Source organism: Vicugna pacos, chromosome 6, assembly GCF_048564905.1.
Source record: "Vicugna pacos chromosome 6, VicPac4, whole genome shotgun sequence".
In the NCBI taxonomy this organism is placed as follows: Eukaryota; Metazoa; Chordata; class Mammalia; order Artiodactyla; family Camelidae; genus Vicugna; species Vicugna pacos.
The window spans coordinates 93467564-93494983 of NC_132992.1; the positions used below are offsets into that span (position 1 = coordinate 93467564).

A 27420-nucleotide genomic window follows, 5' to 3' on the forward strand; every position below is an offset into this window, starting at 1 on the left:
CAGAAACGCTTCCCACTTAGACTTGTCCTCTCCATGCAGGCAAGGCCAGCGTGGCAAAGGCAGCATGGGGTGGACGCCAGGCTGAGAGCAGGGGCTGCTGGCTGGGGTGCTCCCGGCCATGCTCACAGAGGCCCAGGGGACAGAGGATGACGGCGTGTTTCTGATATTAGACGCGTACTAGGGCCAGCCACCTCAGGCGCTGAGTGAATATTCTGAATATTTGCATGAGAAGGATTAATAGGGAAAAAGAACAGATATTATCATGATGCATGTGGGGCTGGATTAAAAACTGGCCAAGGACACGGAGTGGAGGGAGGAGCAACTGAGACTCGGACGGGGCGTGGGTGACTCCCAGTGTGGAGGCTGGAGGTGGGGGAGGTGTGAGCAAGAAGGCAGCCAGCCGTGCCCCTGGCGGGGCTCCAAGGGGGCCGCGGGCGATGGGCCCCCCAGGGCGTCGCCTCTCAGCAGGCATGGCCGTGGGTGTTGGGGGATCCGAGGCCTGTGTTTCAGGGCATCAGCGTGTCACGCGTCCCTCTCCGCCCAGCAGCCGCAGTGAGTTCAGGTCGTTCAGTCCAGACGCTGGTGGGGACCAGCTTCCCCAGCCTCTGGGATAGTTACATGTCTCCTGCACCCCGTCTCTCCTCGCCTGCCGCAGGCCTGCTGGAGTCCCAGCTGAGCCGGCACGACCAGATGCTGAGCGTCCACGACATCCGCCTGGCCGACATGGACCTGCGCTTCCAGGTCCTGGAGACCGCCAGCTACAACGGCGTGCTTATCTGGAAGATCCGGGATTACAAGCGGCGGAAGCAGGAGGCCGTCATGGGCAAGACCCTGTCTCTCTACAGCCAGCCTTTCTACACCGGCTACTTCGGCTACAAGATGTGCGCCAGGGTCTACCTGAACGGGGACGGGATGGGCAAGGGGACGCACCTGTCGCTGTTTTTCGTCATCATGCGCGGAGAATACGACGCTCTGCTCCCCTGGCCGTTCAAGCAGAAAGTGACACTCATGCTGATGGATCAGGGGTCCTCCCGGCGCCACTTGGGAGACGCGTTCAAGCCGGACCCCAACAGCAGCAGCTTCAAGAAGCCCACCGGGGAGATGAATATTGCCTCTGGCTGCCCAGTCTTTGTGGCCCAAACTGTGCTGGAAAACGGGACATATATTAAAGATGATACCATTTTTATTAAGGTCATAGTGGATACTTCGGATCTGCCTGACCCCTGACGAGTCACTGGGAAGGTGGATCGAGCAGAAGGCAACTCCTCTGGGGGCTCTGCTGTCTCCACTGAGGTCCTCGTGCTCAGAAAAGGACCTTGTGGAGCGGAGGAAGCGGCAGAAGGCGGCCTCGGGCCGGTGGGATTATTTATCCTTCTACGAGATAAATACTGCTGTCAGAGAAGGTTTTCATTTTCATTTTAAAAGATCTAATCGAAAACATATATGCTAAAGAAAAGAACCATCATTTTTCTTCCTTAAACTTGAACACCAAAAAAAGAATACGCAACACACAACACACACAGACACACAGACACACACACACACACACCTGGGGATAGCTGGACATGTCAGCATGTTAAGTAAAAGAAGAATTTATGAAATAATAATGCAATTCTGATATATTCATTCTAAAATTCAAGAGTGCAATCTTGTTTCAAATATAGTATATTGTCTATTTTTAAGGCCTCATCTGGTCTCTGTTTTAATAATTTGTTTGTCAGAAGACCCTGAAGTATACACCTAGGTCTTTTTTGGAAGTCTCTAAATTCAGAATCATTTTTTAATTTAAAGTTCTAAGATAATTGTAACTGCAAACATTTTATTTCAAAACGTTGATAGACTGATATTTCTTGGAAGAAAATGTAAAATATCAAACACTGGTTATCACTTGTGATAGGAAGGAGGACATTCAATCTGCTGTTATTTCTCGTTAGAAATGTGTAAACCTTCAATCTCTGTCGTAGTTACTGACACTACTTCAAAATTACTATGAAAGGAGAATCGCTCATGGATGCTGTGCATCATTTTCAGATTTATAATTGTTTTCACCCTAAAATAGGGCATTAGTTGAACTTTGGAGTTCTAAACAAAATCCTGTAGGTTTTTAAAATTCTGCCCCATTTGTTCAGACAAGCTCTCTATTGCTGACAACACCGACCTTCAGTGTCCAGTGTCCGGGGGTGGGCAGGTGACTCGCGCTGAAGGGGCCACAGCAGACGCGTCTCCGTTCTGTCGCGTCCCGCACGTGCTGACAGCTTGTGTAGAGGTGGTGGCGTGCTGTTCATGTGCCTTAGATGTGACATGCTGCTTCTCGACCCCAGCTTTGTGTTCACGGTGACTCCGGAAGGTGATGGTTTAACCAGACTTTTCTCCTGACCACTTGAGGGCCCTCAGCCCTGCACCTGCTCAGGAAGCCGGGCCCCTTGTCAGCTCCTGGAGCCCCCACTGCTTAATTGTCATGGATTCCCAGTCTCTCGGCCCTGGTCCCAGTGCAGGCAGGAGTCGGGGAGAAGTGCGGCCACGGGCGGTGGGCGCCCCGGCCCCGAGCGGAGCCCCTGAGCATTCCAGACACCACGCTCTGGGGCCGCCCAGGCTGGGCGACAGGCGTCTGGGGCCACCCTCTCTCGGGAAGGGTGGCCCTGGGCCCTGCCGTCCCAGCCTGTGCCCTGCCCAGACGGCACTCCTCGCCCCGTGTACCTTCTCCCGATGGTCCCACTGTGACAGGACGGGGCCCTGCTCCTGTGCCCTGCTGCGCACCACGCCCCACGGGTGCTCTCACACTGACGGGTGCTACACTGACGGGTGCTTCTTAGGCAAAGCCAGTGTGTGTGGACCGCCGCATCTGTGCCACTCATCCGCAAGGCGCGCCCACGACTGGCTGGCTGGGCCGCGCGCCACAGACTGCCTGCCTTCGGGCTCCCCCATGGCCGTGCGGGGACGGCCGGGTGGGTGCCCGCTGGCCCACCGTGTCTCTGGTGCTGCCATCTGCCCTGGGTGTGCCTTCGCCCCAGTGCCTGCTGGAAGCGCCCTCCTCTCCAACGCTGTCCCCGAGCTTCCATAAGTGACCTCATGGGTTTCGAGCACCTGCCGCACCCTCCGGCAGTTCAGACGCTCCGCTGTCTTCACCCCCCCGCCCCGGGACTGCTTTGAGGGCCAATCAGTGTCATCAGCTCTGCCCTGTGAGGAGTCGGGTGTCCCCACTCAGAGAGGAAGACTTCCTGCAGGTGCTGCAGACCGCTGCTCCCTCGAAGGTGTTCCGACCTCCTCCGAGCCTTGCCCTGGGTTCTGCCCTGGGGACCCGGAGGAGGGGGTACGCCCGGCAGTCCCCCCTGGCCTCAGAGGGCTTTCTTGAGGCCAGGGGTTACCAACAGGGACCTCCCTGCAACTTCCTCCCCCTTCACTAAAAGTATGGACAGTGTTAACACATCTAGGAGAAGCAACACATTAATCTGGTGAAAAACAAAACACCTCTTTCCCCTGGGCTGAAACCCACTCTGGAAGCATCTGTCCCTTGGAGGGGGTACTTTTCCAGTACCCCTTCTGGTGGGAGTGACTGGGCCACCCTGGCCACACGCCCCCCCCTGCAGAAGCCGCTGGGACCTGGCTTCAGGAGCTGGTGCCACTACCACCCCTCCATGAGGCTGTGACATGGTGGGAGCTTCATGCTGTGGCTTGGTGACAGTTGGTGGACACAGCGGTCGATGGCCTCATGGCCACTGTTCCATGCACACGAGGGGGCAGCTCCTGCAGGACGTGGTCCCGCGTCTCCCCATCTGCTGTTTGGTGCTCCCCATGCCGGGGCCCCGGGGACAAGCAAAGGGTTGAGCCGTGGTGCGTGGGGGCGCACTTTTTTGTTTACAAAAGTGGCAAAGTTCCCCGTGGACCAAAACCGATCTAGTACCTTCCAGGGGCTCGTGCAGCATCCTGTGCCCCAGTCAGCCCGTGTCTGCGGAGTCCAGGCCAGCCTGCCGGGCCGGGCTGGGCAGCTTGCACTGGGGGTGGGGGCGGGGGGCGGAGGAGGGTGGCTGGTGCAGCTCACCTGGGCCTTTTTTGCAGTTGGGATCGGTTCCAGGGTCTGTAGGTGACACTGGACACAAGCAGGGATTCCTGTCCAGCATCTGATGACCTGTTGCACGAGATGGGGTGCCAGTCCCAGAGAGCGAGTCAGGTGGGCATTCGCCATACAGGAGGGCGAGCAGGGCCGCCTTCCTCCGGTTCCCAGCCTGGCCCCAGATGGCAGCCACCGTGCGAGCGGGAGGCTCTTGGCCAGGCAGCTCCTCCCCTCCCTCCCTCCTGTAGCCACCCCTGCCCGGGGTCCCTGGGGGCTGTTGGCTGCGGGAGCCTAGCGCTCCCTGGTGGCCACCTTCACCAGGTCCTCCAGGTGCCGGCCAGCTCTAGGGCGCATCCGCCTGCCCTGTGGCCACTGTGGCCAGGTCAGGGCAGCCCCTTCCTAGATAGCTGGTCTCCTCCCGGGTCCTCGGCCACCCGGGGCCACGCGTCCCAGTCAACGCCCTGCACTCTCAGTGTCGTGGGGATGGTCGCCGGTGGCAGGCCTGGCATCCTGCAGCCAGTGGGCAGCAGCGGGGTGAGGAGAGGGTGGCCGGACAGACCCTTACATACAGCAGGGTCCCGAGGTGGGTCATCTCCTCTCAGCCCATGGCAGCGGGGAGAGAGCAGGACCCCAAGTGCACCCAGAGGGGCTCACCACCTCAAACAGCCAAGGCCCCCTCCTCCTCCCAAAGGAGTGACCGTGATTGTGTGTCCGGCGAAAACCTTCCGGCCACAGCATCTCTGCCGGTCTTCACAGGCCTTGTCAGGAGATCAGACTCCTCGCGGGGCCTCTGCCCACACCGCGGCCCTCCGATCGCCTCCCTCTGCTTGCGGTAGCTGCCAGTGCTGAGAAGGGCGCGGGCAGAGCTGTGAAAGGGCTGTGGTCCCGATCTTTACTGACCAGACCGCAGAGCAGCCCTGGGGGAGTTCCGGGAGCCCCTTTGCCTTTGTGCGCGTCTGTGAGATGAGGGATTTGTCACCCAACCTACTTCTCAGCCCGAGACCGTGGCCCTGTCCTCTGTTTGCAAATCTCAATGGTTCTGTTTTCTCCAAAGTAGAACATGTCCACTAGGGTCTGCATCAGACGAGGTCAGGGTGAGGCTCCCGCGTCGGCAGGTGACCCGGGCATCACTCCTGTCCGCCGGGCGGTGCCGGTTGTCACCGGGGAGCCGGGCGGCCTGGGGCGACCTGGGTCCGCAGGTGGTTGGGCCCATCTGCAGAGACCCGAGTGGGACGAGCTGCGCTTGCGTTTCATTTCCGCCGCTGCCGCTGCATCTCAGTCCGCCCTGCAGGCCCGCGCGGTGGGTGGGGTCCGGGGGGCTGCACCGAGCCCGCAGGCAGTGCCGGTTGGTTCATAACTCAGTGCCCCGACACGTGGGATAACCTTCAACAGCAAACTCAATGACTCAGTTGGTAAACACAGAAGCTGGCGTTCTTTCCAAGGATCTCTGTGAGAATTGTCTGGAGAGTAACCTCTGTGGGAAAGGGAGTGTGTGAATCCACATAGACGATCGTGTGGTGTTTTCAGCATTGATTCTTTCTCTGACGACACACCTCTTCGTTCAGTTCTGTTACCCAAAACAAAGACCAAAGAAGGCCAATCTCTCAGTTGACTCTGTATTTTTAACCTGCCTGTTTTAAAAATTGCCATCTGTAGTAACCACTCGCTGTGAGGACCCATCTTGACGTCCAAGTGATTGTGACCAGTGATTCACGTCCCGTGTTTTTCTGCTCTTCTAAGAAAAAAAAAACCCACAAAAAGACAGTGTAAGTTATTGCTCAGCAATAATCATGTTGTTCCTGCGGGCTAACAACATGTCTGATTTCCCGACAGCATTATTATGTTTTCTATTTTTGTTTACTGTTTATTGTGTATGTTTTATTTGGTATTTATTTGTGTTTTGAGGTCTTGCAATGTTTTTGTGTTTCTGATGCTAATAACTGACGTTTGTAAGAGTGTAGAATGCAGAACTCTGAAATGCTGAACGGTCTTATTAGAGAAAATAAATCTGACTAAGGAGTCTGGGTGTCTTTATCACACTGACTCACCTGTGCGGCCACATGGCCGTGGCCCTGGGCTCCGGGCTCCGGGCCCTCTCTCCTGCCAGGGCCCCTGCCATGCCTGGTGGGGCCCGCAGAGCTGGGGTCCCCTCCCAGTTCCACCACTTTCTTGGCTGTAGGACTTTGGGGTTCCTGTCTGTCAGAGGGAAGGATTGTATCTACCTCCTTTCTGAAACTAGGGGGCTCTTAAAAAGCCACACCAGCGCTGACACTGCGGGTGGTTGTGGGGGCTCCGGCAGCAGCTCCCAGTGGGGCGACGGCGGGACACGGAGCCAGCACGGCTCCTGCCCGACGCAGAACCAGCAGGGCGGGTCTTGTATTTCCCCAGGTGGTCGTGTGGGTCAGGCCCAGCAGCAGGAAGCCCTGCGTCTCCTGCAAGTTTCCCCCAAATTACCAGGCGTGGGGGCTGCTTTCCACACTGCAAAGCAGGGGAAAGACCCTGGAAACCTCTCAGCCCTGCCCCCACTGTCCCTGCTCCTTCAGGTGCCAGCACCGCAGCCCCGCTCAGCCTCACCCGTTCTCCAAGTCACCGCCTGGGGCCAGAACCCAGGGGAGAGGCCCGGGCCTCCATGTTCGGCCCACTGGGCAGCAGGAAGGGGCAGCCCAGGAACAAGCCCCCAAGAGCCGCTCCCCGCCAGGGCCCCAGGGCCTGGCTCCTCACTGTCATCATTGTTTCTGCCACCCCCCTAGGCCGGGGAGCACACCAGGGGTCTGTGGCCTCCAGGGCTTTCTAATGCGGGGTCAGTCCATGTGTCTGGGTGTCCCAAGGGCACATGCCCCTTGCACTCCGCCCATCTCCCCGGCGCTGAGCGAGACCTCTGGCGGCCCAGTGTGGACAGCGCCTCTGACGGGAGGGCGGCCCGGGCTGGAGCCAGCCGCGCTCAGAGCCCTGTGTGCCGGGGTCTCCAGCTCCCCTAGAGGGGCCGCTCAGCGGATTTCAGAAACCAGGTCCTCTGCTTTCACACTTCGGGAGTTTATGTCACTGAGGCCAAGAGGACGGGAGATCGTCAATGACCCCCAGGAAGAAGGGCACACCCCCCAACTCCTAGGGAGACACGGGGCTCTGGGCAGCGGCAGGAGCGGGCATGGTGAGGAGGGGGGTGCTCCGAGCTGGACCTCTGATGGATGGAGACTTGGCCTCTGTCCCTGGAGTCCACACCGGGGCCACCGCTGTCCCAGCCACTGAGGCCCGGGGTGGCCGTGACCCTGGCCTGGGAGGGTCAGGCCTCCCGCTGTGACCCTCTCGCCTCCCTCCGCTCGGCACAGGGGCTGAGCCCTGCAGTGAAGCAGACCCCTGGGTGAGCTGGGGACTTGACCGAGCCAGGCCACAGGAGCCACCACCAGGCCACACAAGGGCCACTGCCTTGTCCCCGCTGCATCCGAAGCAGAACCGCCCCCGCCCCAGGCACCCAGGACCGAGCCGGGACGTGTGCCTGGAATCCCAGTCCACCTGCTCTTGCCAGGGACACCCGTCCCCTGCGGGGCCGATCTCAGTGGGAAAAGCTCAGCCTGGAGAGGAGGGGGCGCAGCCCGGAAGCCCGCCCTGTGCTCTACTTTCTCCTGTGTGGCCCGTTTGCGGTGGCGCTCGGATCTGCGCATGTGGCGGTGCTGGGACCACATGGGCCATGTTTCCGGCTTCCTGAAGATAGACAGCCATTGGACCTAAATCCCACACCAGCGGCCTCCATCACCACCACCACCACCAGGACAACCCGGGCTGGACAGGAGAAGCGCCTCGACCCCTCAGAGGAGCGGCGGGCCTGCGTCCCTGGAGCGCTTCAGCCCCCGAGGCCTCGTCCTGGGCCTGGGCCACTAGGGCAGAAGTTAGAGGTTGTGGAAGCTCTGAGTGACCTCGAGCCCGCAGGCTCTATCCTTGCTCCCAGGTGACCCTGGACTCTAGGTGAGGCCTTGACGAGGCACAGCTCGGAAACCCATGAGCCACTTGTCCCCGCCAGGCCCAGGGGACACGGCTTGGAGCTGAGGGCCAGGAGAAGGCTGGCCCCACGTTGGGTGTCAGAAGCCGCAGGCAGAGCCCCCGGCCAGGTCCCTGGGTTTGACATCAGCCTGCGCGCCCAGGCAGTCTTGGGGTGGCATGATGGCAGGGGAAAAGTGCTCTGTGGATGGCGGGGGCATGTGCTCAGCCAGTGGTGGCCACACACCTAGAGGTAAACACCTTGTGGGGACCTCGGCCAGCTAGCAGGATGGCCAGGTCCCGGACCTGGCTTCAGGTCATTCAGCTGAGGGTCCTCCAACCAGGGACAGGTGCCCTGGGAATGAGGGACCACATGGTGGCCAAGGCCCTGGGCTCCAGAAGGCTCCCACCCCCCGTGGAGTTTGGGGCTTGGGCACCTTGTTGATACATATGGCCCAGCCCCACTGTGGGCAGCCCTCAAACTTGGCCCTCATGTGGCCTGAGCCTCGTCCACTCGCTGGTCCTGGCCCAGCCAGTCCCGAGGGTGACAGCAAGGGTTTGGAGCACCAGATAGCATCCGTGACTCCACTGTGGCTCTTCTAAACCCAGAGGCCTGTGAAGTTCCCCCAACAAAGTTCTTCTTGGTACAAAGGGGCAGGCGACAAATTAAACCTCCCACCAGGGAGGGCAGGAGAGGGCAGGTGGGACAGTGCAGGCCCGAGTAGACCCTCGCGAGAAGCCTCCCCAAGGTGGGGGGTTTAGCGACCTGCTCGGGGCAGCTCCCAGGTCAGCACCCCACTGCTGTCCTCCTGTCCCATCGTCTGCAGACAGAAAAGGGGTGGAGTGTCCTGGGGCAGAGCATCTTCCTCTTCCTGCTGCCCTGGGAGGGCCACCGCCACCTGGCTTTGCAGGTGAAGGATGAAACAGGCTGAGAGAATTGTGGAGCCTTACAGCATTCAAACCTGCACCGTAGCCTGTCCACACCCGTGCTGGACAACCAGAGGTGCCCACCTGACCCCCCTTGCCGATGGGCAGCCCGCTCAGCCCTGGCCAAGCCAGGTGACGAGCCCCCCAGCCCACACCTTCCTGGGCTCCCTCTCACACACGTGAAACCCAGCCTCCAGCACCAGCATGGCCTTAGCACTGCCCCGGCCTCACCTTACGCATGTGGTCTTCTCACCCTCCTTGAAGCCTTGCTCATGCTCCTGCTTCAGGGCCTTTGCACCTGCTATTTCCTCTTACTGTAGATTTCCCAGGTCTCAGTGGAGTGTCACTTCCTCCCAGAGGCCTGCCCTGGCCATCTTGCCTTAAGGGCTCCTGCACACCCTCCCAGCACACTCCAGCCTTCCCCGAATGCTTCATGCTTCTACAGAGCCCTGCCAGAACCAGGGAGCATCGTGTGTCCAGCATCCGTCTCCCCATCCAACCTCAAACCCAGAAGGCTGTACTCCCAGCCCTGCTGCAGGCCTGGCACCAAGTGTGTGGATGAATGAAAGGCCCAAAGAGAAATCCGGAGGTTGGTAGGGAAGCCACAGGTCAAAAGGTGGGGCCCAGGTCCAAGTCCCTGAGCCCTGGCTGGCAGAGGCTGTGTGAGCTGCAGGGCCTGGGAGGTGACCTGCCTGCCTGGGGGGAGTGTCAGTCACCTCTTCCTCTCATGGATATTTTTTGAGCATCTTCTATGTTCCAGGTGGTCCATGGAGTGTGAACAAAGTCCCATGGGCCCCACAGGGCATGTGGTGTCAGATTTGATGGTGAGGTTGTGTGTGGCCAAGGTGCCTTCTCTGGGGAGGTGACTGTGCAGACACCTGAGTAAAGGGAAGCCGTTCTGAGGGGGGCTGCCCTCCATGCTCCCACTGCCCCCACCCCATGTTGTCCAGGAATAGAGCCATGCATGTTGGAGCCTCAGTCCCTCCAGAGGGACATTAAGGCCCAGAGAGGTGCAGGGACCTGCCCAAGTCAGGGACAAAAGTGCAGGAGAAGGAGCTGGAGGACTAACCTGGGGGGTGGCTCTGTCTCCAGAGAGTTGTGGGGAAGGAGGGGTGGGGGAGCTCCTCTCTGGGCCACCCTCTGATCGCTGGACTCTCCCCTGTTCAAGGATTCCCCTTTCAGAGATATGGGTACTCCCATACCCCACAGCAGACCAGCCACTACTCCTCCTGTTCTGCCACAGTCAACCCAGCCAGTGGCTGCAGCTGGGACCTCATCCTTCCCGTCTCTGCTTTAATGCCACCTCTTCTAGGAAGCCTTCCTTGACTGCTATGGAGTATGGCGCTTCCTGTCAGCCCTACATGTGGCCACAGCCAAGCTCAGGACAAGGCAGACCCACCTTCCCCATCCCAGGCAGCTCTGGCACCGCTGAGCCACTGAGAACAGGTACCCCGATCCCACCCAGGTTAAAGGGCGGAACCAGCTGGTGTGCTCACTCCCTTTTTCCCAGTCAGGGAAGTCGCTGTTCCCACCCAGGGTGTAAGGCAGTGAGAGTGCCCCCAATGATGGGCCCCATCCTCCTTGGATGAAATATCTGGTATCTGGGAGAAGCAGAGACCAGTCAGACTGAGGCGTGCTAATGACGGGAGGTCTGCAGGTGAGGGATGGGCGCGGATGCAGGAGAGGACAGGGAGAGCTGGAGGGAGGAAGGTGCTGAGTAGTTCCCCTTCCCCCACAGTCCTCCATCTAAACATTCTCCTCCATCATCTACCCTTCCATCCATCCTTCCATATTCACTTATCAACCACCGGGTCATCCTGAACCCAGTGGCCTTCCCCTGCCACCAACCATAACCAATGATGCACCATCTGTTGGTCTCCCACCACCCACAGATTCCCCCATCCATGTGTCCATTGATTCCCAGACCATCCCCTAATAATCAGCTCACCATTCACCCCACCACCCATAAGCCCACTGTCCATCATCCAGTTTACCATGCCCAACCTATCTACCTGCCCGTTCACCCTCTGCCACTCTGTCCCCAACAAATCCATCCTCCACTCACTCACCACCATCCATCCTTGTGTGCATCATGCAGAGCCAAGCGTCCATCTCTCTGATTAAACACCCCAAACACATTCCTCCACCATTTCTCCATCTATTCATCTATCCTGTACTCATTCAGTCTGTCCACCTGTCCATCCATCCATCCATCCATTTATATCCAGTCATCATGTCTACTCTCAAACATCCATCCACCACCTCCTTAGCAACCATCCATTCACAGTTCATCTAAACCCCATTTGCCATTCATTTATTCATCAATCCATTCATCCACCATTCATCCTCATTTCCCATCCATTTCCATCCATCTGCCATCCAAAATCCACCACCTTTTTTCACCCACCATCCATCTCAATAAGTCATCCATCATACACATCCATTTAACATCTACAATTTATCTTTCAGTCACCATCCATCCATTTATGCAATCACCATTCCACTGACTACCCTTTCCACCATTCTTCTTCATCCAGCTACCATCTACCATCCATCAACCATCCCTCCAGTCTACCCTTCTTTATCCATCCATCCATCAACCATCCTTCCAGTCTACCCTTCTTTATCCATCCATCCATCAACCATCCTTCCAGTCTACCCTTCTTTATCCATCTATCCACCATCCATGATCCACCACCCGTCCATTTATCCATCCACTACCCACTAACAACTATCTCCATTCACCTGTCACCCATCAGCTGTCTACTCATCATCAACCATCGCTCCTCAATCCATCTGGCATCCACTATCCAGCCACCACACATCCATCCATCCATCATCCAACAGTCATCCCATCACCCACCACTCATTTTCCATCCACTGTCCCTTAATTCCCATCCATTCATTTATTCTCTTCCCATCTCCCATTCATCCATTCCTCATTCATCCACTAACCAGCACAGAAACACTCCCCCACTCACCATGCACCCACTGTCAACCATTCACCATTCCTCCATACACGCTACACCAGGCACCCTCAGCGGTTACTACCCACACCCTCCAGCCCAGGAGGCAGGAGGGCCTGCTTAGAAGAGTGAACTCCCAGCCCCAATAGGTGGGCCCACTGGGTGTATTCCCAGCCGCATCTGGGACCAAGCCAGGAGGAGCCCAAAGGTTGTTTACTGCCTGCCCCCAACATCCTCGTTTCTTTGGGCAGCTCCATCTCCACAAGCCCCTTTCTCTGAGCACCCTGGAAGGCTGAGAGTGTGAGAGGGATGGTGGCACAGCAGGCGTCTGGAGGGGCCGAAGAGTCATTGCAGGCGAGTCTGGAGGTAAATGTGTAACCATCCTTGGTGGCCCCCACCCCACCCCCGCCCCACCCGATCACGTGGGCCCCGCGGGGCAAAGTCTCCTGGTCCAAGACGCCTAACCCCAGGCGAGATGGGTGTGCTGGGCCTGCCCCTGCTGTGGCTACAGCTCTGCGGTAAGTGGCAGGGCGCACTGTTGGGGACCGACACACCAGGAGGCCAAGGTCCCCCCGCGAGAGCTTGGGGGGGTGCGAAAGCCGGCCTGGCCTCCCAAATGGCCGAGCGCGCAGCCAGGTCCCACCCTCGGTGCGAGAGGCGAGGAGCCTGGGCCAGACCGATCGCTGGGCCGGGCTCCTGCCCTTGGGCGCTTGGTCTGTCTGCGAAATGGGCACCGTCTGCAGTCGCGCCCGCAGTAGCGACTGAGCACGGGAGGCTGCGGGCCCGGCCGCCTGCCTCAGTTTCCCCGCCGAGGAGGGAGTCGCTGACCCTGCCGGTCGCACCCGGGGCCGGTGCGTGTCCTAGGGCCCGCCCCCAACGCTCGCTCGGGAGCTTTAGAAACTGCAGCCCCGTCCCTGTTCCTCTCTCTTAAGCCCCACGCGGCTCCCTCAGGACACAGCGCCCATTAAGGGCCCGTCTGGCCGGGCTCCACCGTCCCCCAGCCCCTTCTACTGGGTCGAGTCCTCCGCTGCCCATTCACCTCCGTCCCTCGGTTGTCATCGTCCTTGCCTAGCCGAGTCCTCTGCTCCAGCGCGGGGCAAAATGGGGGCGGGCGAGAAGGCGATCATGGCTGGCGTCTGCGAAGAGGGCACGTTTGAGCGGGCTCTGCTGATCCAATAGGAGTTCCTCAGAGAGTGCCAGGGCCGAGCTCCCGCAGGTTCTGGTCCGACGTAGGAAGCGGTGAGGGCCTGGGCCTAGGCGGCGGCGAGGAACCCATCCGCGCCTATCTGGGGGAGGTCGTCCTCCCTGGGCCACTGGGGCATCTGGGTGAGATCGCGGATGCCCCAGGCCCGGGAGCACGCAATCGTCCCCTCCCCAGCGCTGACACGGGCCTCCTACAAACTCTGGGTCCCCAACACTGACTTCGACGACGCCGCCAACTGGAGCCGGAACCGAACCCCGTGCGCAGGCGCCGCCGTCCAGTTCCCCGCGGACAAGGTGTCTGGCGCCCCCTACTGGGGCTCGGGTGGTCCGGGGAGGGGGTCGGAGCCCAATGGGGGTCCACCCGCTGATGCCGCTTCTTCCTGCAGATGGTGTCAGTCCTGGTGCGAGAAGGTCACAGCATCTCGGACATGGTGAGGCGGGGCTGTGGCCGCGACCCTGTCGGAGTGGGGCTGGTGGGTCCCGCTGGGGTCGGCCTGAAGCCCCTTTCTTGACTCTTGGCTCAGAATTGATGGTTTTCGAAAGTAGCATTAGTTTCGGGAGGGAGCTTGGCGGGGCGTAGGGCAGAGCTGTTCCGCGCAGGCGACCCCCGCCCTCACCCGCGCGAGCTCCCCTTCCTGGGAAGGGGGCGTGGGGCAAGGTATCCCCAGTCCCCACAGATCCGAACTCGGGACGCGTTTCTCACATTTGTTCAACCCAAAGACTAAGGTGCAGAGTGGGGAGCAAGGAGGAGGAGGAGGCAGAGCCCGGGATTGGGGGCGCAGCAGCTGGATCCCGTGGCCCCGCCCCCACAGCCCTGGTAACCATAGCAACCAGGCCGAGACCCGGAGCGAGCAGGGAGGGGGAGCCTGGAGCTGGGGGCGACCCGCGGGCAGAGGAGTCAGTCAGGGGTGGGGTGCTGGGACTTGGGGTCCCTCCTGGCCGACTTCGTTACTTTGATGATCTCCTTCGGAAGAGCTTGGGCTTTAAAGAGACATTAACCAATTAAGTGTTCACACATTCATCGGGTCCCTCCTTCTGCCCCTTTCTTCCCATGCCGAGCCGCCCAGACCAGAGCCCTCTTCGCTGTCCCAGCGCCTCCGCCCACCTGTGCCCCTGCACACGACCCCGCTCGGGCGCCCTCCTCACCTCCCCATCCTCTCCTCGGCGCTGCGGGGTCAGCCCCTAGACGACTCTGGTGATAAAGGCCCAGGGGCCCAGGGACAGGAGGGCGATGGCCCAGTCCTGGCTGACAGAGGCCGAATGGACCCAGGGCTGCTTGAAGCCCCTCCCATCCCTGCTGCACGCGGGTCCCTGCGCTCAGCCTTGTCCGGCTGCTGAGATGTCGCCCTAGTAACAGGCACAGCGACATCAGTGCTTCATTTTGCATTCCTCAGGTTTGGAACTTCTCTCCCTGTGATTTTTCTCTTCCTGAATCCCCTCTCCCCTTCCATTTCCACGCTTAGCCCAGTTTGCTAGTTTGGGGAGAAGCTCCTGTTTTTTACCTATCAATGATTGTTGAGATACTGGAAGTGTCTTCTCACTGTGGAACTTGCCTGCATTGCCTTTTGCTGAACAGAAATCCCTATTATTAATCTATCAAATGCAAAATCTGTTGCCTTAGAGCTGTGTTTTTGGTGTTTTGTTTAAGCATCTCTTCCCTGCTTCTTAGTCACAACCATAATCAACTATACATTATGTCTATTAAGTCAGTTTTGCCATCAGGTGCACACGCCTGAGTAGGGCACTAGCTAGGGAACCAGCTTACTTTTGGGAAACGTGCCCAGTTTCCAATGTTCGTCTGCAAACCGCCAGCCCTGCCCCTTGGCTTTGTGGCGCTGCGGTCACTGTTCATCAGCTGCCCTGGGTGTAGGCGGGCTCTCTGAGCGCTCCTTCAGCTCTTTTGATCTTTTTGCCTGGTCTGCCATCACTACACCATTCTCACTTTGTGGCTCTGTGTGATGTTTTAGTATCTCCTGGGGGTAAGTCTCTCTCTTCACTCTTCTCTTACAAGGTTGACTAGTTCTTTGTGGATCTGATTGTTGCAGAGAATTATAGAGTAAGTTTATCAGGCAACACCACCACCACCACCAGCAAAATCCTGGACAGATTTGTATAATCAAGTCATCCATTCAAGAGCATGGATGTTCTCTCCAAATACTTCAGATCATTGATCACAAAACCCTTTATACTAGAGTTTTAAAACAGTCCATGTTGAGGTCTTCTGTAGTATAGGTTAATGTATAAATATTTCATAGCTTGGTTTCTATTGTGAATAGTGCTCTATTTTTAAGAATTCTATTCTCTAGTTGGTTATTTTTGTAAATAACGACCGTTGTTTCTCTTCCCTTCCAGTCCTCCTTCTATTTCTTTTTCTTTCTTTATAGCATTGTCCAAGCCCTCTACCCCTATGTTAAATGAAAGTGACAAGAGTAAGCGTCCTTGTTTTTTCCCAGTATGAAAGAGAAGGCATATCAGTTTCTCCATCGAGTGTAATGTTTGCTGTAGTGTTTTGGTACATAAATTTTATTTAATTGCGGACATTCTAATCTATTGCTAGTTTGCTAGCAGCTTAAACAAATCATAAATAGACTGTTGAAACTTTCAGTTTTTTCCTACATCGATTGAGATATAATTTCCCTTTCCCTCCTTTAGCCTGTTTATGAGGTTTTTTTAGGTTGAGCTGTCCCTGTAAGATTGATGTCCTCCTGGCACCTTCCTGCAGGTACAGGTCAAAGTGTGCCACTTCTTTAAGACACTTGACTTCCCTGTCATACAAGACTCTCTCCACTGCCATCTGCTGGGACACCATCATGTATGCTACAAGGAAGCCTAGATGCACGCATTCTTCATCCCTTATCTCCTGCATTCTTGAGACATGAACCCAATGAACACCATGTATCTTTAAAATACATCATTGAATTCAGTCAGCTAATATTTTTCTAGGATTTTTGATTCTGCATTTATAAGTTAATTGAGTCTAGAATCTTTTTTCTTTTGTGCTGGCCTTCATTTGGGTTTGGAATCAAGTTTACACGGGTCTCAAAAAATGGACTGGCAATGTTCACCCTTTTTGTCTTCCAGAACAACTTCTATAAGAAGAAATTAGTGTTTCCTTGAGAATTTGATATACCTCACCTGTAAAAACACTTGGACTGGGGATTTGAGTAACTGGAGGTCTTGGACTAACCTTCAAACATCTTCCATATTTATTAGTCAATTCAAATTCTCCATTGCTTCCTGTGTCAATGTTGATATTTAAAAATTTTCTAGAAATGGATATATTTCATCCAGGTTTTCAAATTAAGCAGTCCTACTGATTTCTTAAACTTGTCAGTATCTGGGTCTTCCCTTGAACAAGGAAGTTGCCCTGTTCATCTCCCCTGCCCCCACCACATTTTAGTCCTCACTTTAAACATTTACTAAAAGACCACAATACATTTCACCAAAGTATTTTATTACGCCACTTCCCATATCTCGTCCTAGCTTCTAGATTTCTTTCCATACTTTCTCCCAGCATGTTTTCAGGGTAGGTCTTTGTGTGACAATCATTCTGATGTCTTTTAGGCTTAAAGATATTTTATCTTATTTTGTTGTCTATTTGTATGCATTTTTGTGGCTGAGAAACCTGATTATTTTCCTTCTTCCTGGGTGATCTGTCCCTTCCCTCTGATGCTTTGAGAACGTCCTCTCTGTCTTTGATGCCAATAAACAGAGATTTTCCTTATTTCTCATTTGGCTCCCAGTGCCTTCAGGCTGAGGTTTCTCAGCTTTCTTCAAACTGGAGAATTCACCTTCATAGTTTCTTCAGATGTTTTCTCCCCAATCCCTTACCTGAATGCTGGTGCTTGGGTGCCAAGGCTCCCATCTCTCCTGGCTTCTCTCCTTCTCAGTCCTTTCCTGCTGTCTTCAGGAGAATCCCTTCACAGGAACGCCCAGGCCACCAGCTGTTCTTCAGCCGGCTCAGTCCTAGTGTTTACGTCAACTTCCTTTCAACGATTACACTTATCGTATATATGTATATTTCCCCCTTTGATGCCTTTGGAAACTGAATTCTTGTTCGTGCCTCCCACTGCTAATACCTTCTCAGCCCTTCCTGAGACATGTCATGTCCGTCTGTCCCATGGATACCCTCAGCACCTGCCCATGAGTTTGCCCCGCTGTCACAGTGCTGCACTCTCAGCTGTGGAGGCACTTGGCTGGTGACCTTGAATCCTCCCAGTGTTGGCCTCTTGGTCAGGCCCCATGCTTGGGGGACAGACTGAAGAGCACGTTGGGACACAAGGCTGGGCCCTGGGTAGACAGATGTCCCTGGAGTTCTTGAACCCCTTGTGACCCCAGCACTGAGTCACTCCCCTGGCCCAGCCCTCCTTCCCAACCCCAACCCCTGAGGGGGAAAGGCAGAGGGCTGGGGTCCTGGGGCTTAGAGGGGAGGGGAGAGTGGGGCCCATCAGTCCTCCCTCTCCTGGCCTTCTGCTGCCCTGTTTCCTTTGACACTTGAGACCTGGGCTGTGGCCCCACTTCTGTGGTGAAGGGGCTGCCTGAGCTGGAGGGGAGATGGGCGATTTCAAGGCCCCATCGCCCTCCCTGCCACCTGTGTCACCCTTCTCCCCAATTGTAGCCACCCCCCCACAGGTTCAGGGCTGTTTCCAGACTCCCCAGCAGCCTGGCTTCCTGGAAACCACGAACCCTGGGCTTGTAGTTTTTCAGGGGTGATGGGAGAGGGCAATGGCCCTGACAAGTGTCACCCTGCCCCAAACTCCTCATGCTGCCAACTCTTGCTCCTGGCCTGTGGTTCCACTCCCTCCGACGTATTTGGCCCTCAGCCAGGGCGAGGTGCCCCCAAGCCCTGACCTCAGCCGCCTACTCCCTGGTCACTGTCTAGATTCTTCTCCCCAGGGACAGGGGAGTAGGGGAGGGTGCAGATGGGACCCTCTGTTGCCCCAGATCCCCCGCGGCGCCGCCAAAGCTTGAGCTTCCCGCAGCTCCTGCCGCTGGACGGGGAACTCGTCCTGGCCTCAGGAGCTGGATTCAGCGCCAAGGACCCCAGCTCAAACTTGGACTGTAGCACAGGTGAAGGGGCCGGGCCGGGGGCGGGGCTTAGAGGGGGCGCGTTCGTGGGTGGGGCCTGGAGGGAAGGGAGAGGTCCAGGTTGGGGCGGGGGCGGGGCCTAGTCGGAGGGCGTGTCCCGGGCGGAGCTCAGGGTCCCGCGCTCGCTCAGGCGCCTCCGCGCTCTTCCTCGACCCGGACCGCTTCTCGTGGCACGACCCTCACCTGTGGCGCTCCGGGGACGCGGCGCGCGGTCTCTTCTCTGTGGACGCCGAGCGCGTGCCCTGCCGCCACGACGACGTCGTCTTCCCGTCCAACGCCTCCTTTCGGGTGGGCCTCGGCCCGGGAGTCGGCACCGTGAGGGTCTGCAGCGTGCGGGCTCTGGGCCAGGTGAGCCCGGCGCGCCTAGGCGGGGCGGGGCGGGGCCGGGGCTCGGGTCTCGTCTCCGCGCCTTCGCCTGGCAGTGCTGCTCCCCGGAGCGGCCTGGTGGGTTCCGGGCATTCAGATATTGTCTCGTCTTCGGCTGGCTCCCGCGGTGACCTGGCTATCTGCAGACATTCACCCGCGACGAGGACCTGGCTGCTTTCCTGGCGTCTCGCGCCGGCCGCCTGCGCTTCCATGGGTTCGGCGCGCTGAGCGTGGGCCCAGATGCCTGCGACGATCCGTCGGGCTGCGTCTGTGGCAATGCCGAGGTGAGGGCAGTCTGCTGCGGGGTGGCGGAGAGACCACGCGGGCTGGGCCCCGCTCTGTGCCGGAGGTCCGGACTGTGCCTGGGGCCGCCCCGCCCCGCCCCGCCGTCTCTGGCCCGCTCGCCTCCTGGGGCGCATGGTCCTCTCGGTGCGGTCTGCCTCCTTGCCCTCCGCGCTCATCCTCGCTTCCCTGCTTCCAGGTGCTGCCGTGGATCTGTGCGGCACTGCTCCAGCCCCTGGGCGGCCGCTGCCCCCAGGCCGCTTGCCAAGACGCCCTCCGGCCTGAAGGGCAGTGCTGCGACCTCTGTGGTGAGCGCCCCGCCCGGCCCCTGCTAGCGGGAGGCCTGGCTAGGCTGGCTCGCCTTCAGCCTGTTTCTCTGTCGGGCCGACCAAGGCGCTGACCCCTGCCATCCTGCTGCAGGAGCCATCGTGTCGCTGACCCATGGCCCCACCTTTGACCTAGAGCGGTACCGGGCGCGGCTACTGCACACATTCCTGGCCCTGGTAATGGGACCTTGTCTCCACCCCGGCCCCATCGCCCCCGCAACCCGTTTCTGGGACCTTCTCCTCCGCAGGGACCCCGGGGGCCCCACTCCGCCTCTCAGTGATGCGCCCACTCTCCATCTGCCCACCGTTTTCCCCTGCCCCCAACGCTCCCCTCACCCTCGCTGGTCCGAGGGTTGGAGTCCTCGGACCAACTGTCCCCCTCTCTAGCCCCAGTACCAGGGGCTGCAAATGGCCGTGTCCAAGGTGCCACGCCAGCCCCGGCTCCGCGAGGGCGCAGGCGAGAAGTCGGACACGGACATCCAGGTGGTGCTGGTGGAGACCGGGCCCGTGACGGGAGGCGCGGGGCGGCTGGCCCGGGCCCTTTTAGCGGACATCGCGGAGCACGGTAACCGCGGCGCCCCCTCCCTGGCCCCCCACCTCTGTCCCACCCCGTCTCGAGGGGACTGAGCCGACACCCTCCGTTGCAGGCGAGCCCCTCGGGGTTCTGTCGGCAACTGTCCGGGAGTCGGGCGCGTCCGTCGGAGGCGGCCCGGTGGCGGTGCTGTACGCGCCGGGGCTGGCAGGCGGCGTGGCCGCGCTGCTCCTATTGCTACTGGCGCTGCTGGCGGGGGCGCTGTTGCTGCAACGCGCCGGGAGGCTCAGGTGCGCGGGGCGGGGTCGCGAGGGGGCGGGGCTGGGACTCAGGGACGCAGGGTTCACGCGCGTCCCTGCCCCCAGGTGGAGGAGGCGCGGCGAGGCGGCTCCCGCGGCATCTGGGGCGCCTCTGGGCTTCCACAACCCGGTGTTCTACATGGCGGACTCAGCGGAGGCGGTGAGGAGGCGCACGGGAGGCGGGGGCGTGTGGCTCGTGGCTCCCCTGCGGCCCGGCCCCCTGACTCTACGTCCCCGCAGCTCCCGGCCCCGCAGCCGGACGTCAGGAGCTCCAGCCGCAGCTACTTCGTTAATCCGCTGTTCGGCGAAGCAGAGGCCGAGGCCTGAGCTGCGTAACCGGCCCGTCCCGCGGGCCTTGCGGGATCCCCACCCCCTCCGCTCCCCCCGCCTCCTCCGCTGGTCAAGGATAGGGTGGCCTTGCCCAATAAAGGGCTTTCCTGCACCTGTGTCAGCCCTGGACACACTAGCTACTCTTTTGCTCCTGCCTGGTGGGAGCTGGAGGGTCAGGTTGGACGGTGAGGGGTGGTCCTCAGAGCCCCTGCCGCTGGCCCCTGGCCACCTACCGACGGCGATCTTGGAGACTACCTGTAGGGTGGGGCGGCCAGAGGCTTCTGGCCAGAACTAGGAGGGGCCTGCCCCTGTGCTGGAGGAGCCCGGCAGGCAAGGGGGGTACTGCAGCAGGAGTGGTGGGGAGAGGCAAAGCCGGGTGAGACACCAGCTGAGGGTGGAGAGGTGGCTGCTCCCCTACCTCTTGTCAAGCTGCTCAGGCCAGGCCGTGTGGGGCTGGGCCAGGGCCAGACAGGTGGACCTGGACTTCCACCAGACTGGGTAGTGTGGACTGCCTAGGGAGGGGTCCCAGGGACACAGTAGGTGTATCCCCTCGGCTGGGGGCAGGGGAGAGCTGCCCTCACGCAGTGGTGGAGCTGGTCAGAGCGCTGGCAGGTGTGTCCTGCCAGGCTGGGTGAGGGGTGGGGAGGTGTCCATCACTCCAAGGCTAGGCCTTGCCCTCCTGCTTCTGAGGATGGCTCCGATCTAGGGGTGGGCATCAGGGCTGTGCAGCCCTGAGTGGGATACTCAGTAGGTAGGTATGTGATGGGGCAGGAGAGGGATGGTGAACCACACTTGTGCGTGTAAAACTGTGCTGACAGGTGCCCAGCCTGAACTGTCAGGGAGGGACACTTCTGTGTAACCAGCACCTGGAAACATCGCCCCCTCCCGAGGGCAACCACTCTACCGGCTTCTAGCGTAGTGGATTAGTTTACTGGTTTTTAAGCTCTCGACACTGGAAGCCGTGCTCCGGGGCCGGCATCCTGCATGCGGTTGCGGGTGTTGCCATGTTACGCCCGGTGCTGTGTAGCCTTCTGTGGAGTGAAGGCCACCATTCATTCTGCTTCAACAGCTAGTGTTTCACTGAAAAGACGGCTGACCCTGGAGCACCTGCTTCAGACCTGACAGGTGCTCCCCTCATGGCAGGGCAGACATCAAGTGGGAGCCCAGGGCGGGAGGGCAAGACCCAACCCCACCTCTGACCCTGAGGCCCGGCTGCCCACTGCCCCACATGGCCGCTCAGCACTCGCCCAAGCGCGTTTCTTGTTTTCCAGCTGCTGTGATTTCACTCAAGTGTCCCTGAAAGCCTGTGCCTGTGCCTTGTGTGGTCCCCTTCCAGGGACAGGTGGGGGATTGTGTCTGCACCTGAAGTTTGCTACATTCCTCCCCAGGCTGTGACCACAGGCCCACAGTGAGATGGACTGGGGCACGCTGGGCCCTGGCGTGGGCTGTTTTGGCCTCGGAACCAGCCTCATCTGCCAGACGCTCGCTGGCTGTCTGCACTTAGCGTGTCCTCACGCCACCTCTTTGGCAGGTGCTGTCACTGCCCTCATCTCACCAAGAACTTACTGGTGGGGCAGAGCGAACAATGTAGCGTAGCCCACCACAGGCTGCTCCCTCCCATGGGGGCCAGAGCCCCCAGGGTAGCCACCCCGCCCACTCAGCCCAGCCTCCCTGGGGGTGGCCAGCTTTACCCTATCCACCAGGGGCTACTGAGGGGCCAGTGTACGTCCCTCCAGCACAGCTTCCCTCATGGGGCCTCTCGGGGCTCATGGGCGCGTCACCCCCTCCCAGCACTGGGACCCCAGGTGCATCCCCTGCCTGGCAGCTGGCCCTAATCCATGGTCCTCAAGGGCTCCCACTGCCCTCAGGCTGAGCTCCCAACCTCCTGGCCGGGCTGCTACTGCCACCTGGGGGCCCCTCTCTCCAGTCAAGAGCCCACACCTGACCCTGCCTACCATGGGGCAGGGCGTCTCCAGGAGGCCCCCACTGTGACATCGGCAGACAGGTAAGAGGTCCAGGCTCTGGAGGTCACATCCTGTCACATGGACACGGGCACTCTTAACCTTGAGCCGCTGCCCTCCCCAAGCAAGGATCAAGAATGGCTTCCACAGGCAAGATGGTTCCTTCACTGCCTTTTAGGGAGGGGCTCCCAGCATAGGGCACTGGGGTGGGGGGTGGGGGAGCACAGACATAGAGTGACAGGTGATCATGTTCAGCCAAACCACTGAGCACTTTAAAACTGCTGTCTTCTGCTTTATTGACAGGTAAATTGTTCAAAAATGTTCTCACGATTCAATAATTACAAAGACTCAGACTTACATTAAAAAAGTAAAAACCAGAACCCCCAGCAGGTGCCAGCCCCAGCAGAAGGCCCGGGGGCGAGGGCGGGCAGGTGCTGGGTGCATGACACGCACAGGCAGGCCTGGCACCCACGTCACTCAGTGCCGACTCAAGGCAAGTGCATGTCTTTAACAGCGTCGCCAAGAACGGTGGCCAGTGGGAGAGCAGGGAGAAGCCTATTCCAGGGCCGAGGACAAACTGTGTCTGTTGGCCAGTAAATCACAAGCCTTTACAGGGACACGCCACCATCTGACAACTCACACACGCTGTGGGCAGGGCAGAGCAGGGCCGCTGCGTGGGAGTGTGGTGCTGAGTCTACACCACCCAGACGGCACTAGTCCTGGGGCTCCATGCGGGGCTGGGGGTCCTGGCGCCCGCTGCTGGGCTCCCGGGGCCCTGGCTGCTCAGCCCGCAGGCCTTGGGGCCGAGCTGCACCCCAGCGCTCACTGGTTTTAGGGCAGGAGGCAGAGCTGCAGAAGCGAGCGGGAAACAGCACAGCTGACTTCACAGTAGTAGATACTGGTGACACTTCATGGTTGTGACCAGGACTGGACTGACACACATGAGGGACCCAGGGCAGGGCAGGCGTCACTCGAAAAGGGCCTCAGTCCATGGCTACAAGGTTGGCAGAAGAGCTTCTGCATCTGACTATGTAATGGCTAAATGAACAGAAAGGCCACAAACTAACCTCCACTTTCCTCTGTCTTCAAAATTCTAGTGACACAGGGAATGGTATACAGGTTCCTACTATTCTCCTAAGGGCCTAGGAAACAGTTTCCAGAAACAGGGAGCAGACTTGTTAATGAGGCCACGTCCCGAGCTGTCTGCTTCCTGAGCAGAGCAGTGCTGGGCCACCGGGTTCCTGCAGAGGAGGCTGGCCCCACGCGCCCCCTCAGCTGTCCTGGGCAGGAGAGGTGGCGTGGCGGTCCTTCATGTGCAAAAGGAACAGCGTGGCCTCACAGCTGTGCAGATGAGGGGATCTGGTCTACCGCCACAAACAACGCGGCATAAAACTGATCATTATTATAATAAAGAATTTTCATCTCCGTATCTACAAATCGATTCTACATTTCCTTGGACAACACTGGAGGGTCAGCTCAGTCTTGGCACTGACATGAGAAGCCCCCCAGCCCTGTGGCGGTGAGCCGGCGGCTTCAGGCGTCGTAGGCCGGCTGCTCCAGGCCTTCGAGGGGGAGCTGGCTCCTGTGGGGGGAGTTGGGGCTCGGTGGGCCGCTGGGGTTGGAGCTGTTCGATGGGGTCGAGTGTTTGGTGGAATCCGAATCAGGCTGTTAAGACAAAGTAGGGGACAGATGAGAACCAGTCACCCTGGGCACAGGGAGGGGGTGCTGCCCAGCCAGATGTGCACATCTGTGGGGGACAGGGGTGGCCACTGCTGCTCCTCTCTTGTTACGAGAACACACTCTCTATGAACTTTTCACGTGGTCATTAACCGTGCCGGGGAGAGAGCATAACCCTCGGCCCAACCCCACAAATGACTCAGCAACTACAAAAGGAGGAAACCACACAACCAAGTGGTCAGAGGTCACGTACCCGACACTGTCATGATAAGAGCACTGGAAACGGGGACTTTCTCAACGCAACAAAGGGTGTCCCTGAGAAACCCACAGCTGACTTCCTAACTCAGTGGTGAGAGACCGAGGCTCCCCTCAGAGGAGGAATGAGACAAAGCTGCCTGCTTTCACTGCCGCTACTCAGCACTGCTGTTCCAGCTGAGCACTCAGAAAAATCAAGTTTGGAAAAGAAATACAACCGTCTCTGCTCACAGATGACACAGTTCTACATACATAGAAAATACTAAAGAACTCATACACAAGAATGTAGCGAATCCAGTAAAGCTGCAGGGTACAAGATCAACACACAGAAATCAGTTGTAATTTCTACACACCAGCAAGGAACAGCCTGAAAAGAAAATTAGAGGATAAAATACAGCAGGGAATAAATCAGTTACATTTGGAGGTGAAAGATTTGTATACTGAGACTAGAAAACATTGCCGAAAGAAACTAAAGACCACCTAAATAATTAGATACCCTGTTTTCACGCACTGGAAGACTACTTATTGTTAAGACGGCAACATTCTCCAAAGTGATCTACAGATTCAATGCAATCCCTACTGAAATTCCAAGTTTTTTTTTTTGTAGAATTGGAAAAGCCAATATTCAAATTCATACAGAACTGCAAATGACAGAATAGTCAAAATAATGCTGAATAAGAAAAAGCTGGAGAACTCACACTTCCCAAACTTACTGCTTCAAAATGTACTACAAAAAACAACAGTCATCAAGGACAGTGTAGTAATACTAGTACACAGACCAATGGAAGAGGACAGAGTCCAGAGACGTGTCTGTAAACCATGGCCAACTGACTTCTGATGAGGGTGCCTACACCATTCAATGGGGGAAAGAGCAGTTTCTTCAGCAGGCGGTGATGGACATCCACATGCGAAAAAAATTAAACCAGACCCCTACTTCACACCACATACAAAACTGGCTCAAAATGGATCAAAGACTTAAATACAAAAGCTGAAACCACAAAACTCTTAAGAAGAAAAAAGGACTAAATCTTCGTAACCTGGGATTTGGCGATGGATTCTTAGATACAACACCAAAAGCATGAGTGACAAAAGGAAAAAACATGAACTGGACTTCATCAAAATTAGAAACTTTTGTAAATCAAAAGACATTATTAAGAATGTGAAAAGACAACTCAAAGGACAGGAGAAAATTTTTGCAAATCGTATCTGATAGGGGTCTGGTATCCATATTATACAAAAAATTTCTTACAACCCAACAACAAAAGACAATCCAATTAAAAACTGAGCAGAAGATCTGAACAGCCGTTTCTCCCGAGAAGGCACACAGCTGGCCAGCAAGCACGTGAAAGGGGGCGTGACATCTCTAATCATCAAGGAAACGCAAATCAAAGCCACGATGATGCAGCTCCATGCCTGCTAGAACAGCTATTAAATTAGGGAAAGAAAAAGAAAAAAGTGTTGGCAGAGATGTGGAGAAACCTTAATCTCCGTATATTGCTGGTGGTAATGTAAAGCAGTGCAGCTGCTGTGAACAACAATTCGGTGGTTCCTCAAAAACTTAAACAGAGTTACCATATTACCCAGCAATTCCACTTCGAGGTATACACCCAAGGTGTAGTTCTACACACTTAGCTGTGGTCTGTCACACCTACGTGTACAGAACTACACGTCACAATGACAAACAGAAAAGAAAACCCTGCCAAGCTCTCAAAGAGACTACAAAAGAATGTTACCTTAATTGAAAAAGACAAGTAGATTAGACTGCATAAAAATTTGAAGTTTTCGTACAATAAAACAGCCTTAAAATTAGAGATAAAATTAAAACATCAGTGGTAACAGGAAAAGTATTTGCAGCGGATAATATGCACCATTTGTAAAGAGTTTCTATAAACCAGTAAGAAAAGCACAGAGACAGGTGAAGGGTGCACGGACCTCGGAGGAGAACCGGCCAATTCACGTTTGAAGACGGCCAACCTCAGCAAGAACCGGGAACCTGTGCGACAGCCCAGCAGCCCCCGTGAGTGTGCGCCGCCCCAGCCGGGGCTGGTTTTAGGGGGCAGACCAGAGCGCCCGGCCCTGCGCCTCCCTCCCACAGAAGCGCTCCCGCGGGCGGGAGGCCCTCAGTGCCGTCCCTCCGCCACCCACCCTCACGCACGGCTCACGGGGAAGCTGGGGTGCGGGAGGCACACCTCAAGGTGCCCGGGAATACCGCCGCCGCCGCGGAGGGAACGCCCCAGGGAAGCCTGAGCAGGGTGCCCCGCCTCAGTCCCCACGCTCCGCCTCCGGTGGCTGCAGTCAGGAGAGAGGAGAGGCCCCCAGACGCACCAGGCCCCCTGTGCTTTAAAAGGAACGCACCCCCTGCTGTCACAGCTAAGTGGACAAAACCACACGGAGCCCAGGTGGGAGGAGCCCCCGCACTTCTCACAGGAAGGCGTGTGCTCCTCAGCTGTGCAGGCGACGGCCCCTCCGGGCGGCGCCCCAGGGCAGCGGGCCGCGCCTGCCCGCAGCCCACTCCGAGCTCAGACCTCGCCGCGCTCTCCCGGCGCAGGCCGGCAGGTGTGGGCGGGGAGTCGGGTGGCTCGGGAGCCGAGCACCTACACCATTCTCCTCACAGGCTCACAGCCAGAGAGCCCGTGGGGCCCCGTCCCTCGGCACAGCCTGGGCAGCATGAGCGGAGGCTTCCGGGCGCTGGTGACCGCCAGGGCCTACACGGCTGCCCCGGGAGATGGAGCAGCTTTCTCCAAAGAATAGCTGCTTCGAGTCTCCTCCACGTGTGGAGCTGCAGACGCCCAGGCCTCATCCCCTGTCACCCGGCAAGCCGTACCTCTTTGTCAAAGTCCTGGTCGGGATCAGACATACTTCTTAGGGGCACGGCCACTCCGGACTCGGATCCACCTATGGACAGAGGCAGCCGTCATCTTAGGGAAAGAAGGTAAAAGCTGAATGGAAGCCCGGAGCCCCTGCCCACGGCGGCCTGGGTACCTGATGAGGGCCACGAGATGTAGGGCTTGTTCCTGGGCGGAGGCTGGCGGGGCAGGCTGGCGGGCGCAGGGCCGGGCCTCTCCTCCTGGGATGGGGGCACGGCGCTCTGGGCAGAGAGGGCAGCACGTCAGTACTGCCACGGGGCGACGACGGGCCCAGGGCAGAGCATGTCTGAGTCCAGCCTGCCCGCTGGACAACCGCCA

The 27420-nt window shown here is 58.0% G+C and overlaps 3 protein-coding genes and 1 long non-coding RNA gene across 15 annotated transcripts in view; 2 read left to right on the top strand and 2 right to left on the bottom strand.

Moving 5' to 3' along the window:
• The window catches only part of TRAF3 (TNF receptor associated factor 3), a 105903-nt gene extending 99833 nt beyond the window's left edge, over positions 1-6070 (top strand). For all 11 annotated transcript variants that reach the window (XM_072963781.1, XM_072963772.1, XM_072963778.1 and 8 more), the window contains one exon: positions 656-6070. In XM_072963781.1, the coding sequence (XP_072819882.1) occupies positions 656-1227 (572 nt within the window). In that variant the 3' untranslated portion in view covers positions 1228-6070. The remainder of the gene's footprint in view (positions 1-655) is intronic.
• LOC140697015 (uncharacterized) lies at positions 5654-14435 on the bottom strand. The gene is made up of 3 exons (XR_012073840.1): positions 14266-14435; positions 12956-14100; positions 5654-5786 (listed from the first exon to the last, which is right to left on the bottom strand). It is a non-coding gene; the product is annotated as an uncharacterized lncRNA (long non-coding RNA).
• Positions 13255-20465, top strand: AMN (amnion associated transmembrane protein). Its single transcript, XM_072963783.1, has 11 exons — positions 13255-13413; positions 13506-13550; positions 18102-18189; positions 18338-18555; positions 18720-18857; positions 19055-19163; positions 19276-19358; positions 19569-19746; positions 19829-20003; positions 20079-20172; positions 20253-20465. Exons 1-11 carry the CDS (start codon positions 13255-13257, stop codon positions 20337-20339), a joined length of 1374 nt encoding a protein of 457 aa, XP_072819884.1. The 3' UTR covers positions 20340-20465.
• A 2106-nt stretch (positions 20466-22571) lies between these two features.
• CDC42BPB (CDC42 binding protein kinase beta) overlaps positions 22572-27420 on the bottom strand; it is a 92221-nt gene continuing 87372 nt past the window's right edge. For both annotated transcript variants that reach the window (XM_006209084.4, XM_031679413.2), the window contains exons 35-37: positions 27218-27323; positions 27060-27130; positions 22572-23968 (exon numbers count right to left, since the gene is read on the bottom strand). In XM_006209084.4, the coding sequence (XP_006209146.3) occupies positions 23837-23968; positions 27060-27130; positions 27218-27323 (309 nt within the window). In that variant the 3' untranslated portion in view covers positions 22572-23836. The remainder of the gene's footprint in view (positions 23969-27059; positions 27131-27217; positions 27324-27420) is intronic.